Raw genomic sequence first — 18,398 nt, forward strand, 5'->3', positions numbered from 1 at the left:
TGGAAGGCTGCTGCAGGTTTCTTTGATCCCCCTCCCACACCTATAACCTCTTTGCCTCCCTCTTCTGGATCGATGCCCAGGACTTTCAGGTATGTGCTCAGAGCAAGGACTTCCCCCCCAGGATTTCTCCCCAGTTTTTTTGTGCTAACCTGAGAGCTTGATCTTATCCCTTTGCTATCGGTGTCATAGACAAGAAACAGGGAAAATGCTGCTGCCTGGACTTCTTGGGAGAGGAGGGAACCAGTTAGGGGACATACACCCAGAGAAGCCTCTGTCTTTCAGAGGAAGGCAAACCCTTTCATCGCTAGCGTGGGAGATGGGGACCCCTTCTCACCCCAGCTAGTCTGGAGTACACCTCGTGTACAGACTCAGCTATGTTTCCTGGGAGGAGCCCAGGATGGGAGTGGGAAGAATCATCACAAGGTTGCATGAGAGGAATATCGCCCTAGCCCTTGCAGGAAGCCAGGAAAAGCTCAGAAGCACAGGATTCAATTGCAGTCATTGCAATTATAGCACGTTTTCTGAACAGTGGACGGCCTTCTGCTCCATCTAGCCTCTGGGGCAACAGATGTAGATAAGAAAGCATAAGATACTGTCCTTCACTGGTGGAGCCAGGTATGCAGAGCAGGAATCAGGATATTTTATTCCCTGTCAGGATCATTTATCCATTTATCCAGCCATGGCTCCTAGTTGTTTTCTTTACCATAGCAGCTTTAAAGCGCTGCGCTAGGGGTGTGCAGCACATTTAATTACCATATCTTCAGAAAAACTGGTGCTCCTAGGACATGATGGACCCAGTGCAAGCACACAAGAAAACCATACATGCATTTGCACTTGGTGTGGTTATATGATGAGAGCTGCAACGGGAGGCCTTTCCTGGATCTAAGCAACATCTGCTATTGAGACAAGACAATCACAAAGCAGGTGTCCATAACACGTACCCAACCCATCTGCTCCACACAGGGCTCACACGCTGGTAAAGGCAATAAAGTCAGAAACTTCCTTCTGCTGTATTACAGGAGAGGGACGGGACGGGATGGGCAGGGCTGTTGCACCACCTCTCAGTGTTCCCACAAATTGCAACATCCTGTGTTCTCCTGGATTTAGAGACAAAAGAAACACTTTTAGAGGAGGAATAACATTTCCTTGCTGAGGCAGTGGGCATGCTCTTCTTCACTCCTTCAGTGATACTGGGGACAATGGAGGCAGCAGCAGAGTGGGGGGCCTGCCCACAATGGGACACTGCAGTCCTGCCAGCATCCCAGTACGACTTGGTGGTGTTGGTTAATGAGAAGCTCAACACAACCCAGCAATGTGCACTTCTTTCCTCCCTCCCAGAGCCTGCAACACACACAAGCTCTGCTCTGAACTTCTCCAATGGTTTTGCACCCTCAGAACAAACCATCTTCTGATCCTCCTGGTTCAGCCAGCAAAGGTCCCCAGAGCTCCTGGAAGTGAGACAGTGCTCAGGAGCAGGACCTCCACCCCTTCTCAAGGATCAGTACTGTTTCCCTCCTCTCTTTAAAACAATTAGGTGATATCTATATTAATGAAGGAAATATGCCCTGGACCTTTCCCTGGCACTGAGGCAGACTGGCACAGAACAGCCGTGTCAATCGAGCTCTCTTATCCTTCAAAATATGGTGGTTATGTGCAACCTGTGTATCAGGAATGGTCTCTGGCACTCCTTGACTCCCAGATCATAACAGGAATTGGCAGGAGAGTGCTAGTGGCCAGGGGCTGCTCTAACAATGTGGCTACAGGGAAGATCGAGTGCCAGTGACTTAGCAATGTACCTGGCACTTTAACTTTTCCAGTCTGTACTAGTCTGAAGACCGTTCATCTTTAGACCCAGTCTGTACTGGTAGGCTAACCCTGCTAATACTGAACTTCTCCCCTCTCATTCTTCCCCTTTAGCTCCATGCCCTCCTTCTCTCAGCAATGCTGCTTTCCACACATCTCTCTTTTGCTCTGGAAACATCACCGCGCTGATCATCACACAGGCTCCAGCTGTCCTTCTCTTTGGTCCATCTATAGGATTTGCTTCCTATCTATAGTGCCCCCACACTGAGGGCCAGCTGAGGGTCTTGGACTCTTTACCCCATGCCAGCATCTTCACTGGACTGGTGCAGGAGAAGTTGTTCCTCCAGTACAGACTCATTGTAAAGATATTAAAGAACTGCTTCCTTCTTTTCAAATGGATTTTACTCAATTAGCTTCACTCTCACTCCATTTCCTCAGAAGATCACAGCACTGTAAGCTACAAGCAGACGCTGGAGCATCTCCAGTGCCTGAGGCACCAGCAGCATCCAGTAAGAGATTACACTGGATCCACCCCGAGGATCCTAGCAGGGGATACTGGTGTTGAGCACCGGGGTAGAGTCCAGTTCCATGGGGTCTTTTCAGCTGTTCTGATAAAGGTTGATCCTTGTCTCACCCACCCTCACCATCTCTTCCCTCATTACCTCCTCCCCCCTTTTGTTTGCACAAATCCTCCAAAGAGCTAAGACACCCAAATGACCAGGTACTCCTCTGCTACATCCTTGCTGCAGCACTTTGCTGTGTTTCCCATTTAAGGTGTCAGCTCCATCAAGCGAGGCCACCTCTTGTGCCGTTGTCTGCAAGAAGCCTTGCACAGCAGAGCCATGATCTTGGCAGGAATCCTTAAGTGCTACTATAAAGCAAATAAATAATCAATCATTATTATTTTTATATATCTGTGAGTCTTCTCTAATAGGTCTTGATATTATTACGGTGCTGAGGACAGGCTGAAATTAGATAATACTACACTCAGCTGGCATCTATTCCCTTGGAAACACAGGTAAAAATACATTTAATAGCTCTCCAGTGACAATGAATATTCATTAATATGACACAGATGTATATTTGATTTGAAAATAAGGACAGTAATTAAAGAGCTATTAAGGTTAAAAAGCAACAAAGGAAATTCAGCTACTGAAAGAGCTGTTCTGGGATCAGCCCCTAACCTATACGTGCATGGATAAGCACAGGCGGCCTGAGATTTTCTACATTATTTTACATATCGACAGACTGAGGGCTCTGCCTTCCCTCCCCAAATTTTGTCATCTGGAAATGTCCTGATGAATTCTGAGTTCATTTTTCCTGCTGCTCCGCTGCAGTGCTGCCACTTGTACCCTATCTCACACACTGCTCTGGTGACGCTGAACTGACGAGAAGTGGAAGGGAAAATTTCTGTAGGCTTTTGGGAAGGAAGCTATTTATAATCAATGACATATATTAATTATTTCCATTAAAATAGTCTTGGGAATCACCAGTCATGGTAGCTGCTCTGCTGTAATCTCTGAAAATCTCCATCCCACAGGCCGTGATATTAAAGTCGAGTTTCTCAGGTTTCACAAAGGTTCCTTTGCAGGAGTGGCTTGAGAAAGCGACCTGAGCAGTGCGTGTTCTGTGTCTGGAGAGGCAGTGGCACTGCTGCACACGGAGGGAGGCAAGGAGGCACAGACATGTCCAAGGACAGCAGCAGCACTGCAGGAGCGAGTGGTCCCACTGCTTTCTCACGGCCAGGACAAACCCCGTGAAATCTCACCCACCATGTCCCACCAATCTCCTCCTGGTGCAGGCAGAAGCTGTAGACTCTCAGCAGAGCTGGGTCCCTCAGGGACAGGACAGTGGTTGGGAAACAGCAGCCACCCCGGCTAGCAGAGCAAAAGCAAGACATGCATCCTCCAAACCCAGGTGTGCGGTTACCGCACCGCGGAGGAGGTTACCACACTGGGCTGTGCATCACCCTGCTCCCTTTCTGGGGAGGGTCTCCCGGGCAAGTGATGCCACTGAAGAAATTACAGCAGAAACTGAAGCAAAGCGGGTAGAGGCAGAGTGTTATTTTAATTTGTAACCCAGCAGCATAATGGTAAATAGAAAAGTGAATCAGCCCACTGGGCTGGTGTTTCAGGCCACTCAGTGAGGAGAGTTAACTGCATGTCACCTAAATCAGAAGCAGATAAACCGCATCTGCCTTTGCCCTAAGCTAACGCGACTGGCTTTCTGCAGAGCAGCGCCCGGTGCACACACGAGTGTGACACCAGGGACAGAGCACGGCAGGCCGTCCCGCTGGGCTCTCCTCTTCCGAGCAGGTACACGTGTGAGAGGAGGCAGCCCTGAGCTGGCTGTGTGTCACCAGGCTGATCGGTTTGCTCACAAATAAAGTTGCGTTTTCTGCCTGGATTGGCTGGTTTTAATGGAGGAGGGTTGTGGTGGGTTTTTTCCTGGAAACACTTAAGAGTTCTGTGCTTTAGCCAGTGTATTGCTGTTTCAACCTAACAGGGCTTATCCTTCTAGTAAGAGAGACCGCCAGTGTTTGCTTTTCTTAGAAACCTAACCTGACACTTTTCAAAGGCACGGGAACGTGATATTGCAGTTCAAACTAATTTTAATTCGGTTTACATCCCTCGGCTGCGTTCTGCGGTACTTTAGCGGGACTGACGGAATTCACGCCCGTCAAATCGGCGTGTTTTACTATACACAGCCTCCGTTGGAACGGGGGGACGTACCGCTCATTGCCGGCAGCTCCGATATCCACCCCGGGCCACCTCTCCCAGAACCGCTGCGGCGGCACCCTCTCCGGGCGGCCGGTGCCGCCGCTGTCCCGGGCGCCCGCGGACCCCTTCGGGCAGCGGCTGCCCCGCAGGGCCGGGCCGGGCCGGGCCGGCGGGGGTGGGGGAGCCCGGCGCCGGGGGAGGCCGCCCGCCCGCCCCGCCCCCTCGGCGGCGCTCGCCTTCCCCAGCGCCGCGGAGCGCGGGCGGCAGAGCGGCCGGAGCCCGCTGCGGTGCAGCCCCGCTCCCCATGGCGGCGGCGGTGGCGGCGGTGGCGCGGCGGGGCGCCCGGCTGAGCGCGGCGGCGCTGCTGGCGCTGCTGGCCCTGGCGCTGCTGGCACTGCCGGCCGGCCGCGGCGGCGGTGGCGGCGGCGGCGGCGGCGGTGAGAGGCAGCCGGGCTCCCCGCCGCCGCCGCCGCTCCCGCTGCCGCCGGGCTTGCGGGAGGAGCTGCGGCAGAGGCGGCGCGACCTGCGGCGCCTGGCGGCGGGTGGCGGCGGGGAGGCGGCGACGGGCGGGCTGGGCTGCGGCGACCTGAGCCTGGCGACGGGCGTCAGCGTGCTGGGCTGGGGCTTCACCAAGGTGGTGGCGCGGGCGGCGCTGGCGGGCGGCGGCGCCGTCGCCCTCAAGTCGGTGCACGGGGCGGGCCGGGAGGTGCGGCAGTGCGTGCAGCGCTACGGGGCGCCGGCGGGCTGCCGCCGCCTGGCCGCCTACAAGCTGCTGAAGGAGGTGACGCTGCTGCAGCGCCTGCAGCATCCCGGCATCGTCCAGGTACGGCGGGGCGCGCCGAGGCGGGAGGGTGGGCTGCGGGATGCGCTGCCTCGGTACGGGAATTTTTGGGAGGGAGGAGGGGTGTCCGGCTCGGTGCAGCATCGATCCGTGTGTTGCCCCCACCTCCTCCCCCGCTCCCCGTCCCCGGGCGTCCCGGACCCGCTGGCACTGGCAGCGGCATCGCTCTGACAATCGTTCCTTCCCTCCCCGGCAGCTGCACGGTCAATGCTATGATAATAGCGGAGATCCTGAAATACGGGTCACAGCTATGCTGGAGCTGGGATCCCCCCTGGAGATGATTCAGCTTCTGCAGACCCCCTGGGAGGAGAGATTTAAAGTAAGAAAACAAAGGGAGTTTTATCAGTCGTTTTTAGACCGCAAACTGGGTAAATGCGAAGAGCCCGTGGTGACTGCTGGGGCAAAAGGGACTGTCATGCTGACACTCTGTTTGCTCCCGCAAATTGTCCTTAAATCGTTTTGTTTTCACTCCTTTTAAATCACATTAAAATAGCCCTCGCCTGCAGTCTCACAGCTATATTCCTTCTCTCTAAGCGATGTTAGAAGAGCTACATCTGGGAGGAAACGGCCACGAAATCTTGCGCAGGGCTGGGGTGGTGTTTAACACTCAGTATTACACTATGTTGCTAGTTTTCCCTCTATATTGTTCCACTCCACAGAGGGGCTTTCCTTGCGAGGCCCCTCAGCAAGCTGGGTCTGCCTTGGGAAAACCTCCTCGCCACGCTATGAGTCTGGTGTTTTCTGTGGATTATCTACTTCAGGCAGCAAGCTGAGCAGCCTGCCTCTCACCATGTGTTTGTATGATGTTTCTGATCTTAGCCCTTTAGGTATTACTGTACTACAAACACTACTAAATCGCTTTCCTCCTGCTGTAGGTGCTAGGATCGCATGCCTGGTAGTGAGAACTGCCTTGTCTCATAAGCATCCCACATAGGGACTCTTCAGCTCCTCAGGAACATAAATGACTTACGACACGGCAATTATTTTGGTTATAGCTTGTATTACAGTTTCCCTCAAGATCTCAGTTGGGGGTTCACTACTACTTGTTTGGTTCCCAGGAGGAAAGAGAGCATCAGGTAGAAGTGCGGGTACCTTAATGTCAATAAGAAATGCTTTGGGCAAAATAGAAACACAACGAAAGTCCCAAAATAAAATCCCTGCCTGCATGTGGTCCGCAATGTTGAAAAGGAGCCTAGCCATCCAAGCCGGATGTGAAGCTGGGATTCTTATGATTGCTTCGCTAATCAAGTTAAAATAGCGTCAGAGCTTCCAGAGTAATTTCTCTTAGCCTGTGGAGTTCCACTTTTGCTTACAAACTATTTCATGCTGGCTTCTACATAGCTTTCCCAGCACCTCATCTTCTCAAATGTGCCAAAGTCTCTGTAGAGCTAGAAACCCATGATGCTGGATTAGCTGGTGGTGAAGTCTGGTGTGGTGGCATTAAGATTTTCATAATCTTTTGACTGATGGAGACACTAATTCAGAACTTATGCTGGCACTGTCTAGTCCTGTTTCCTAATTAGGGTGTCTAAACGGATGGGATTCCCCTCTGATGAGCCACATCAGATACAAGCGATTCTGTGAGCTGTTCCAAGTGAACAAAGTCTCGCGCCTGCACAGATCGCTATCGGAGGCAGCGAGGGGTGGCGCGGGTCTGCCTGGCACACCTAGCTGATGATACAGTTCGTCTGACGCCAGGGCTGCCGAGACTGAATGAAAACTGCTGCAAAAAGCTACTTGAACAAAGTGACGGTGCAGTATAAATGCACTCTTCTAGCTCTAGTTTGTTCAGAAATAGTTTACTGAGGTTTCTGCTGGATCAGGTATTGTCTGGCCTTCCCCTGCTGCCAGAAAGTTGACATAAAAGCAAAAAATTTGGCAATAAATACATTGCATGCTTTGGCTAATTCTTCAGAAGCACGATTGTGTGCCCAAATTCATACCGCTGAGTGATGCAGCAAGGCATGAATCTGGTATTAATGACCATGGAGCCTCAGTCTGTATGGAACAGCATGGGGGAAGGGAGGGGAATGTATTAATTCTATGCCAGAGTGGGAAAAAACCCTTCTGATTTCAGCTAGCAAATCAATATAGCCCCTGAAACATGAAGGCTGCTATTGTTTTCCTCACAGCTTTCTCCTCTGGTTCTTCTAACTGCAAATGTCTCTTTTTGTATACACACGTTTTTAAAAAATGTTGCTAAACTACTTACCAGTCAAATCCTGTGGCAATGTTGATAATAAATTTTGTAGCATACATATAATTACCTTTTAAGTATTATATGCTTTTTTTTCCCCTTTAATTTCATTGAATGCCCTCCCCTTTGTTCTACTTCCAATTTAATAGCTGTTTTTCATCTGTTTTTCCCATGCATATTCATTTTCTCTTTCTCAGATTTGCCTGAGTCTTGTGAAACTGCTGTTTTACTTGGCACATTCGCCCCTGGGTTCAATAGTCCTCTTGGATTTCCAGCCGAGGCAGTTTGTTATGGTGGATGGAAACCTAAAAGTGACAGACATGGATGATGCCAGCACTGAGGAACTGTCATGCAAGGAAGATAATGACTGCACACTTGACTTCCCTACAAAAAGCTTTCATCTCAAATGCTCCGCGGTTGGGAAATGCGAAGGAATAAATGAAAAGAAGAATCTTTTTAATGCATATCGGTATGTCCAGTGGAATGGGGGAAAGATCTGGGGTGGCTGAGCTCACATAGTGCCATGTAGCCTCTAGCATCTTGCGTTTCTTCCGTGCAGTGATTGCCCCTCACCTCTGTCAAAGGGTAGTTAAGGCTTGCTTTGAAGCCATTTTATTTTCCTTATAAGGCAGGAAAACAGTGTAGTTGTTGTCTGGTGAGAATGCAGGCATCTTTCTGCTGCTGCTCCCTTTCCCCAACGCCTTCTAGAAGCTTGCCCCAAAGGTTGCACCTGTGAACGTAGTGTTTGCCAAACAAGCCCTGGCGCTTGACATCCACGGGCTGTGTTTGCTGAAAGCAGCGGCAGCGTGGGCTACCTGCCAAAGCCCACCAGCTTTGAGCCCGCGTTGTTGGGATCAGGGTGGCTAACTCTTCCCTTGAACTCCGAGCCTCCCCATGGAGACTATGGGCACCTAGGGAAGATCGACGAAACAGGTAACAGGCAAGGGGCTGAGACTGCTGCAGCACCTCGTGTAGTCCGCCAGCTGAAAGCACGGTGACTTCCACTCACCGTTGATGCTTGGCAGGTGGAAGTCTTCTACTGGTGGAAGTCTTGGCAGCTGGACACTTACACAGAAGGACTTGGTAAGGGAGCCTGAATTTGCAGGACTTGGTGTTAAAGGGCAAATCCCTGCACAGATTATTGCAGTCTTGCAGAACAGGAGTTTTCTAGGAGGTTCAGGGAATGAGTCCTGCCTTTCCAGTGGTAAGAAGGTCAAACCTTCTGAGGGCAAGGGAAAGGTCTTGTGTGAGTCTTCTTTTATACAGGTCTTTTTTTTGATGGGAAATGCATTGCTTAGTGCAAAAATACAGCCCCGGGGAATGAGGGAAAGCTCCGTTGTGTGAGCTTTGGCAAGGTAGATTTCACGCAGTGCTTGGCTACGTGCTGTGCTGCAAGGACCAAGCTTTCAGCCCAACTCACAGGAATGGTCTGTGACATGCCAATGAAGTGCTCAAACATAACTTAATAACCAAAGCAGGCTTACTAGTTGCATTTGGATAATCGAGTCACGGGAAAATGTAGACAACGTCATCACTAGGGAAATTAAGCAACTGTATTCTAATCAGTCTGTGGGATTTTTTGCAGGTATTTTTTCACCTACCTTTTGCCGCACTCTGCACCACCGGCTCTGCGGCCCTTTTTGACCGATATTCTGAATGCAACAGGTACCAGCTAATAATTGTAAACTTCTTTATTAGAAGTCTCTAAATGGTATTTGATGGAATTACTCATCTTTGTCATCTTTTTCTTTAAATGTAGGTGATTTACGATATGGAATAAATGAAACCCTGAAAGCTTTTGAAAAGGTTTTACATCTGTACAAGTCTGGGCTCTATCTGCAGAAAAGACCTCTTCTTTTAAAAGGTACATCATTTTGAATGCTTTACGTAACATAACTACTGAGAGAGCGAGGAACTTGGTAACTGGTCAAATTCTGATCTTCCATACGTTCAGGCAGTGTACAGTCACTGGGAAAAGCACCAACAGTATCTTTTCTTTGAGCAGCCTTTTGTTGTTTTTTCATGGGAGCTATGCATGATTGCATTGTTTCACAAAATAAATGCAATGCAGACAATCTGGCCTACACATGGACATATGTTTGCACTGCTTCTAAATACTCTTCTCATAATGTGCATCGGTGTTTCAAGTGAATATATTTGGGCTAGCTTAAGCAATTAGACCAGAGTAGCAAACTGAGTGTCTCCTGTCTCTCTTCGGGGTCATCTTATCCTGTAGACCAGTGGGTCAGTTTTCCAGGCTGATATTGAAACTTCCCGTTTCACTTGGTGGCTTCTGACTGCTGAGCACAGATTATTTTTGGAATTTACAGTGGGGAGGTGACAACACCGAGATGAGTGTGGCAGGGTAGCTGGGACCTTGGTGCCCTCTAAATTTCTTTTTTCTGAAGACCATCCTATTGGACCTCTGGATGGATAAATGAGCCTTTATGAGGTGCATTCCTCTGAAAACGACCCGTTTGGTGGTAGAGATGAGGCTAATCAAAAGGTAGGCTTCAAAAGTCCTGTGGTTACCGAGGCTTACATTTTCCTGAGTGTTCACTTGAGATGGTGGGGTGATGATGGTGGCTTGCGGAAGGAAATCTCTTTACGTGTGAAAGAACTGGAGTTTGCACCATTACGAACAAATCTACCCGGTCATTTGCACTGAAGGACCAGCAGCTTTAGCAGGAATTACTAGTATTTTCCAACAACACCTACTTGTTGGCTTTGCAACTGGCTCAGTAGCAATGTGCCAAAATGATCACCATCCTAGAGGTGTGGGAGGGTGGGAAGAGACTCTTAGCAGTCGATGAACAATAGGCTGAATGTCGCATGCTCAGGCTTGTCAGGTCTTTTGTATCCCACTGGGGCAGGATCTGGGCTCCCTTTCCCCCACTGGGGTCCCTAAATCTCCTGTACCTGTGGGTGGCACCATGATGGGTGGGTCAGAGCGTCCCCCACGTAGCTCGATGCTGGATCTGTAATGAGCTGGTTCTGCTGTTGGGGCTGAGGTGTAGGAGAGGCCATGGTGAGGGTGGCTTCTCTGGAGAAGAAGAGGAGCCTCTACCCCCCTTTCCCCCCTGCCATGGTTGCTCCCCTGTCCCTTCACCCTTGACAGCTCTGCCCCCTCTCTTACATCCGTGGGGGAATTGCTGTCCTGTGCTCCATAGCAGAACTAAAAGTTAGGATTTGGGTTTCTTTTATCTTTGCAGCTGCACCCACTCCATCTAAGCAGGTCAGTTCAATCTATCACCGTCACATTTCCTTGAAGAGTTTCACTGAAGTGCAGCATACTGTCTAGTGTAACTAGTCTCTGAAAGTGCCCTTAAAGAATTTCCCTAAGCACCCTCTTTCTGTTCCCAGACTACATCTCCCTAAAGGGCTTCCGAACGGTGGAAGGAGAAGACTACAAGTGCTGGCCCTCCTACAGCCACCTGGGGTGCCTGCTCTCCGTTCACAGCGCTGAGGAAGCTGCCGCAATTTGTAACTCCCAATCGCAGTGTCAAAGCTTTATCGTTACCCAGCAGAGGACGTGGACAGGTGAGCTTGGCCAGATGTGACAGGCTGCTGCCGCGTGGTGCCCCTGCTTCCTCAGTCGCGAGTGGGGATGCTGCTGCTGCCCTCCTCTGTAGTGCCTTCCTTACTCTCAAGATCAGATAGCTACTGCGGTGGGCATCCAAGGATCCTGAGTATTTGTAAGGAGACACAAGAGAGATTATATTCTCTTTCTGCACTTTCTTTCCTCTACAAATTTTGCACAGGACTGCTAGGTATTGTTGAACAGTTACTTATTTCACGCAGAGATGGCTTCACTTTGGTATTAGGCTAAATAATTCCTGTGGTATGTATAGTTTGCAAAAAGCTGTGAGGTTTGTAGAGATGAAAGAAGCTATGTGAAAGAAGGTGGTTACTATTGTTATAATTAAAAGAATCATAGCTTACAAGTTGTTATCCCCTTTATCAAAACTAAAGCCCCAAACCAATGGACTTCCAAAATGTCCCTGTAATTAGCCCTGATTATAGCCTCCTACAGTTAGCATGCTTTCAGAATTATTATAAATTAACTCATTTAGCTGACATTTCAATCATGGGGTAAATTGTTACTTATAAAGTGAAATGCTAAATGAGGTAAATGAGTGTTTTCATTCACAACGGTGCTGAAGAATCACGTCTTGTCGGCTCACATGATATTTAAAAAAACCAACCCAAAACTACCAAACCCGCAGCTTTTCCGAGGGTTCGTGTGCAATTGGCATGTGGCTAAGTAGTGACATAAAAGCGCTTACAGCGATGCAACGTAAATCTCTCTGAGCGGGTTTCACACCAGCAGTGGATTGTGTGAGTTGTGCCTAACGCATCGCATCTGGCTTCCTCACGGGGCGGCTGTTAGTTGCTGTGTTCGGTGCCTGGCTGGAAGGAACCCCGCTTAAAACAGCGGTGGGGGTGCAGAAGAAGCAGCACGTGGGACAGAAGAGCCTTTCTGCAGCGCCTGGCTCAGATGCTGATCCGTGCCATCCTGCACTGTGCCTGTGGTCTGTTAACGCTCCTGACATGTTTCTTCCCCGCATTTTTACAGCTCATCTTTGCAGCCAAAGATGCCAAAAGTGTGTGGCTGAAATGCCGAGCGCCTAACTTTGCCAGTCGGATTAATGAGAGCTGTGGGAACATGCTAGTCCCTCTTAGGGCAGCTCGGTAAAGCGAAGCAAGACGTAAAAGCCGCTGGGGCCCGATTGTGCATTCCTTGTGCACACACAGTGAGCATCTGGAGTTTACTGGGAGTGTAAACCACATCTATGGCAGGGTGGAGTGACCTTCCGTTGAATGAGCAGCGTGTTCCTGTGTCTTCTGCAATAAATAGCATGGGTCAGGGTGAACCTATCTCCTCTATTAAACTTGCATTTTTATTTCCTTTCCAGGACGCCCGCTCGCCTCATTTCAGAGTAGCCTGACTGATTTAATACCGGATGCTAACTCTGTAGTCTATATTAAACGATCGGCTTCCTCGGGGGAAAGACTTTAAAGAAAAGGAGATCACGTAAAATGATCCTGGGAGGAACAAACCACTGGGGAGAATTTCATCTGCTGAAAAGAATGACATATTTTATTTTGCTTTTGGGATGGGATCTCCTTGCCAGCTCAGATAGAGTCAAATGCTGCTGTCTCTTTGATCAAAGCTCAGATTTCTCATTGCAGCCCCACTAGCTTCTTTTTCTGTTCCCACACTGCTGTTCTGCATGAGCCCTCCCAATTTTAGTCAAATGTTGCTAGACTGTGCAATGCCTAGCCTTGCTGCTTCAGTAACCAGCTTGTCAGCCAAGAAATAGAAATAGCTGCAAGGGATCTGGCTTGGGTAGGCTTAGTTCAGTTACCTCCAAAAACCTATGGATAATGTACCTTGGAGAAGGCAACGGCTCCTTCTGCAGCTGCTGACTAGGATTTCATACCACTGCAAATGTAAAGGACTGGATTTCAGCAATGGGTTGAGATTGCAGGGTTGGGATCCGTAACCAGAGGTTGATGATGGGGATGGTCTTCCAAGGAGTGACCTGATTCAGTTCTTTCCAGGGCAGGGGAGTGACGTGGTGTATAGGTCAACTCTTGTTTGAACACAGGATTTGGGTTTGACCCTATGTGATTTGTAATGCCAGCTCCCATGTATCAACCTTGAAGGTTTTTCTCTGTTACTTTCCGTGAAAGAACGAGACATTCAAATTATTTATGTATAAGGCGTTACTCTGTATGATAAAGAATGACTATGTTTATTCTAAGCATGCTGTGAAGTTTTTCTCTTTAATTGTCCAACTTTACTGCAACCAAATGAACAAATGCAAGTGTTCCCCATCTTCAGCTCACCGAGTGTCATCACCTGTTCCTGAGGACAGCCTGTGAGTGTGCTCAGCAGTGTACGAATGCGCCAAAGCCCCTTGGACACTTAGATCTTGGAGGCTCACAGGCATAAAACAGACAATCTGGTCTCAAGAACCTCCTGCATCTGCCCTTTACTAAAAATGTAGATGTGACCTCTGAAAAATAGGTGGGGGGTTAGCATAATTTCAGGCTGTAAAAGATGGCAACATGATGTGCCACTCCTGGGAGCTCCTGGAAGCAGTGACCATACAGTGCCTCTTCCGTAGCACGCTTGGGGAAAGCCCAAATCATCGCTGACCTCATGCCCTGCAAGGGGAGGTCCCTGGCCTTGTGCAGGAGAGCCACACTGCAGCCTCTGTGTGGTGCTGCATCGAGTTTTCCACTTGGCCCACGCTGCTGGGTGGACACAGCGGCTCTCAGGACATTGCCATTGACGGTGTGGCCATTTCTATGTGGGCCCCTGTAGCAGCTGGGGTACCACCCCCCACCCTCCCTGACTAAAGATGCCTGTGCTCTTGCCTGGGGTTGTGCTGTGTTTTTCATGATCTGGTCCTGTCTTCCCTAATGCAGGTTCTTGCCTTTCAACCCATTAGTACTCTATTAACCCACAGCAATGTCATCGCATGGGGGCTTTCTCATGCGCTATAACCCCTGCTGCTTACAGTGGGGCTCGGGGACTCTGATAGTGATATCAATTAATGAGGATTCCTAGTTAGCACAACAAGAAGGCTCTTCTTAGCGATGGCCACATTGCTGCAGGCTTTGTGAAGGCAAGGCTTTTTAAATGGACAGCCACAGACCGCTCTCTCCATTACAGTGGGTCCTGTGGAAGTTGAAGGAAAGGTCCTGCCAGGGGTCCGCTATTGTTTTACATCGACCCCACTGAGCAGGGCTTCAGGCATCTGCTGTGTGGTGCTTTACATTAGCAAGAAGTAATGAGAGTTTATTCCATATCTCTCAGCCTCCTGAGATACAAATCAGAAGTACATTCCCCAAAGCAAGGGCAAGGGCCAGCCTGGGGTCATTTCAGAGAGAGAATGTAAAAGTTGAAGTGGTTCCAGTTTGTGTTAGAAAGATCTTCCCATCCTAAAAGTCTCTCCAGGTAAAAAAAATTGGTTTAGTCATACGATGCTCCTTTCATGTTGCAGATTTTTCCATGAAGCTTTCATTGTGTGATTGCTTGCCAGGTAGCAGGTCCAGCCCCTCAGCAGATAGTACAGGGTATGGCAGTGTCGCTTCTCTAAATGTAGGTTCCAGTATCAAACCTGCGGTTAGACCCTGGGAGCAGAGACCATATCATCCTGCCTTGAAAGTTTTGAGCACATGATACTTAACAAATAATAATAACAACAATATTAATATTAATAACATTAATAATAATAATGATGATGATGATAAATAATTATAATGGCAGCCAGGCTTCAAAGAATCCCAATGCTCAATATGCTGTTGCCACGGTGAATGGTTTTGTAGGACATTCGGACCATCCCCTGCAAACGAGTAGGTGCGTGCTTAGAGCTTGGGCCCCCGTGAGCACATTCATGACACTAGCACAGCCAAATAGCTAGGGCACAGGCACGCATTTGTGTTCAATTTTGTTCATGCACTAGAGACTTAGAAGGTGCTGCAAATAGGCTGGTAAAAGTGTGCGCATGGATTCTCCTCATACCTCCGTGCAGCTCCTGACCTGGTGGGCATGATTTGGAGTGACATCCCACTGCAGTTCAGCGGTGCCCAGCGAATGCTGGGTGAGGCACAGGGAGGGAAAATGTTTTACTGACTCACTGCATCTAGAGCTGTAGCTTGACATGCATTTGAGGAAATACAGTCACTGGAAAGAGCTGTTCCCACCCTGCTTTTTCCCAGCTTCTTGCTGTTATCATCTGCTAAGAAACCTTTTCCAGTGGCCATGCCAATTTAAAAACATGAAATTAATTCTCTGCTAGCCTGCAGTGGGCAGCTTGTCACCCCTAAGCTCCAGGCAGCTCAGGAGCAGCTCAGGTGCAGCTTCTGCACCAGGTCTGTGTGGAGCACCCAGGCTACTCACAGTCTGAAGGGGAGGCTACAGGAGCAAGCATCTTCTCTACAGCTTTTGGGCCCGTGTGGCTGTTTTGTAGTTCACTATCTGTATGTCCCATCTCTCTCAGTCAGCCCTTTATTCATTCTGTCCTTTTATTGAATTGTAACTGCCTCAAGCAGCTTTAGACTTTCAATGCCAGTGAAAATTTCAGTGCACGCCTAAAAACTGTAACTACGGTACATGCAAACCAAGATATAAACATTTGTTGCCCTTAAAACTCCCAGTTGCTGGAGTCAATTTGTCTCTGCTATCGCTGATCAGTATTTCAGCCACCATTGTAGAATATGTAACAGAGGAAAGTGCTTGGAAGGAAACAGCAGGGGATAGATTGCAATGGAAACCATGTGTGCTGGGGGAATAATATTTACCTAAATGGGTCTATCACATCTTCCCACAGGATGCTGCCATGAGGGGAGAATGGATATGAAAATGTTGCCTCCATAGATAAAAGTTAGGAATATAATTTTTTTAAACACAAACTTTAATATTCCTAATTAATTCCATATTGTAGTAACAGAGATAAAGCCACATCCATGAAGGTTAATACCGTGTACTCCAAAGATAGAAACCACAGTTTAATGAATAGTAACAGATGCCGCATGACTCATGTTCAGAATGTTTGCGTAGGCGTTTACATGACTGGTGACTTCATGATGGATTGAGGAGCGGAGCAAGGGGGACAGAACCCAATAAAGAAGAAGCAACTCCTGGTGCATCAGACAAGGTTCAAATAACAATGAAAGTCATACCTGTGTTCTTATATGACATATTTTGCAAACTTCAATGATGCTCTAAGGAATGCTCAAATAGATGAACTTTCAAGTTGTTTTGGAGCACTTGATAAAACCAGGAATTCATCACAGGCAGCTGTAGGCCAAAATCACACATCTGGGTTAACATTAATTTCTGTAAGTTGTCCTGTAAATTCACGTACAAAGCACTGATCTTCATCGCTAGAAGTCAGAGCACTTTGGTCCTACTGGGTTGAAAGAGCTGGTTTGGGGTCCGGTTTGAGAAATTAGTGAAGTGTAACTAACTCCAGTACATAGCCCATCACAATAGCTTGGTAGAACTGTGTTCAGTTTTGGGCCCCTCGGTACAAGAAAGACATTGAGGTGCTGGAGTGTGTCCAGAGAAGGGCAACGATGCTGGTGAAGGGTCTGGGGCACAAGTCTTATGAGGAGAGGCTGAGGGAACTGGGGTTGTTCAGCCTGGAGAAGAGGAGGCTGAGGGGAGGAGACCTGATCGCTCTCTACACAACTACCTGGAAGGAGGTTGTAGCCAGGTGGGGGTTGGTCTGTTCTCCCAAGTAACAAGCAATAGGACAAGAGGAAGTGACCTCAAGTTGTGCCAGGGGGGGTTTGACTGGATATTAGGAAAAATTTCTTCACCAAAAGGGTTGTCAATCACTGGAACAGGCTGCCCAGGGAAGCAGTTGAGTCACCATCCCTGCAGGTATTTAAAAGATGTGTAGACGTGGCACTTAGGGACATTGGTGGACTAGGCAGTGCTAGGTTTACAGTTGGACTTGATGATCTTAAAGGTCTTTTCCAACCTAAATGACTCTATGATTCTTTTATTCACCCCCTAACTATAGCACATGCAGCAATCTTTCTCCTTGGTTCCATTGTCCCAGTGTACCAAAATGCCACCAACAGCAGTGTGAAGATGGTGGTGGTGAAGGAAAATTCAAAGAAGGTAATTTTATATGAGGCAACCATGAGCCGCTCTGCCTCCTCTGTATGTAGCACGTGCGTCATCCACGATGATGGATTTGCCCTGAGTGATAGTTCTTGGCTAATGGGAAAATGTATCAGATCACATCAAACAGGTCTGGGTGCACCAAGGAGGAGTGATAGCTGGAGGGAATGGCTGCCAAACTCCTCTGCTTCAAATTCAGCTCCTAGCTCTGTGTGAGAGCTCCGGGCAACAGCTTGTGATTTGGAGCTTTTGGACCCTCAGCACTCCTGGCTGGCCAACCCAGATGGCAACTGTGCCGGGTTTACTGGTAGGGGAGACTTCTCAATGTAGCTGTGGAGAAGACTGAGGTGGTGATGGCTTCTTAAGAAATATACGCTTGGCCTTTCTGGGCACCAGAAAGGTGTCCTGCACTGCACCCGCTATCACTACAGCCCTATCCTCACCCACTCCCAACCACCACAACCATTATCCTTCCCCACCTCCAAATCTGTACCGGACAGCTGCACCCTCAGGTCTCTCCCTCCTGTCATTTACTCAGCCCCCCAACTCCCCATGTGCCATCCCAGGCTGCCTACTCCATATCCCCGTGCAGACCCCCCCTCACCATTGATGCACGGCCCCACAGCCTCTTACTCTCAACACCTATGTGGTAGTACGGCTGGGGAGCCCTTGTTTCTGTACTGTCAGAGGTCCAATAGTCCTACGCACAGCAGAACGCCACATCTGAAAGGTGTAACCACAAGATTAGCCTGCCTTTGATTTTTATCCTCTCTTTTAATTTACCATTGATGATTCCTGGATGAGCAAGTGCTAAATACAATGTAGTAATAGCCTCCTGCAAAGGACCAGAGGTAAAGCTGTGCATTAAAACCACGGGGCCTTAACTACATTGTGTTATTCACATGGTGCAACACACCTTCCAAATCCAAGTCTAGACAAGGCTTAAGAAAATGCAAATTCCTACATCATGTTACATTTATCAGTATTTATCCCCAAATCCCATCAAAATCAATGGGAGTCTCTCATGGACTTTTGGACTGAAATCTGTTGCCCTACTTACAGTACTGGAAATGTAAGATCCAGCCTCGAAGTAAAACATCAGCCACCCCAAAGCTACAAAATAAACGCCCAAATTTCCAAATTCTTATATCTGTAAGTTATATCTCCCACATAATGTCTTTAGTAAGT

At 48.7% G+C, this 18,398-nt stretch overlaps 1 protein-coding gene across 2 annotated transcripts; it reads left to right on the top strand.

Moving 5' to 3' along the window:
* The first annotated feature begins 4,766 nt into the window (after positions 1 to 4,766).
* Positions 4,767 to 13,282, top strand: LOC129207044 (extracellular tyrosine-protein kinase PKDCC-like). 2 transcript variants are annotated; one of them, XM_054827348.1, is made up of 7 exons: positions 4,767 to 5,346; positions 5,561 to 5,683; positions 7,759 to 8,030; positions 9,147 to 9,226; positions 9,321 to 9,425; positions 10,925 to 11,101; positions 12,478 to 13,282. In XM_054827348.1, exons 1-7 carry the CDS (start codon positions 4,828 to 4,830, stop codon positions 12,579 to 12,581), a joined length of 1,380 nt encoding a protein of 459 aa, XP_054683323.1. In that variant the 5' UTR covers positions 4,767 to 4,827; the 3' UTR covers positions 12,582 to 13,282. The 2 variants fall into 2 exon arrangements, with proteins under 2 accessions (XP_054683323.1, XP_054683325.1); XM_054827350.1 differs by lacking the exon at positions 5,561 to 5,683.
* Positions 13,283 to 18,398: the final 5,116 nt, after the last annotated feature.

This window comes from Grus americana, chromosome 5 (genome assembly GCF_028858705.1).
Source record: "Grus americana isolate bGruAme1 chromosome 5, bGruAme1.mat, whole genome shotgun sequence".
Classification (NCBI taxonomy): domain Eukaryota; kingdom Metazoa; phylum Chordata; class Aves; order Gruiformes; family Gruidae; genus Grus; species Grus americana.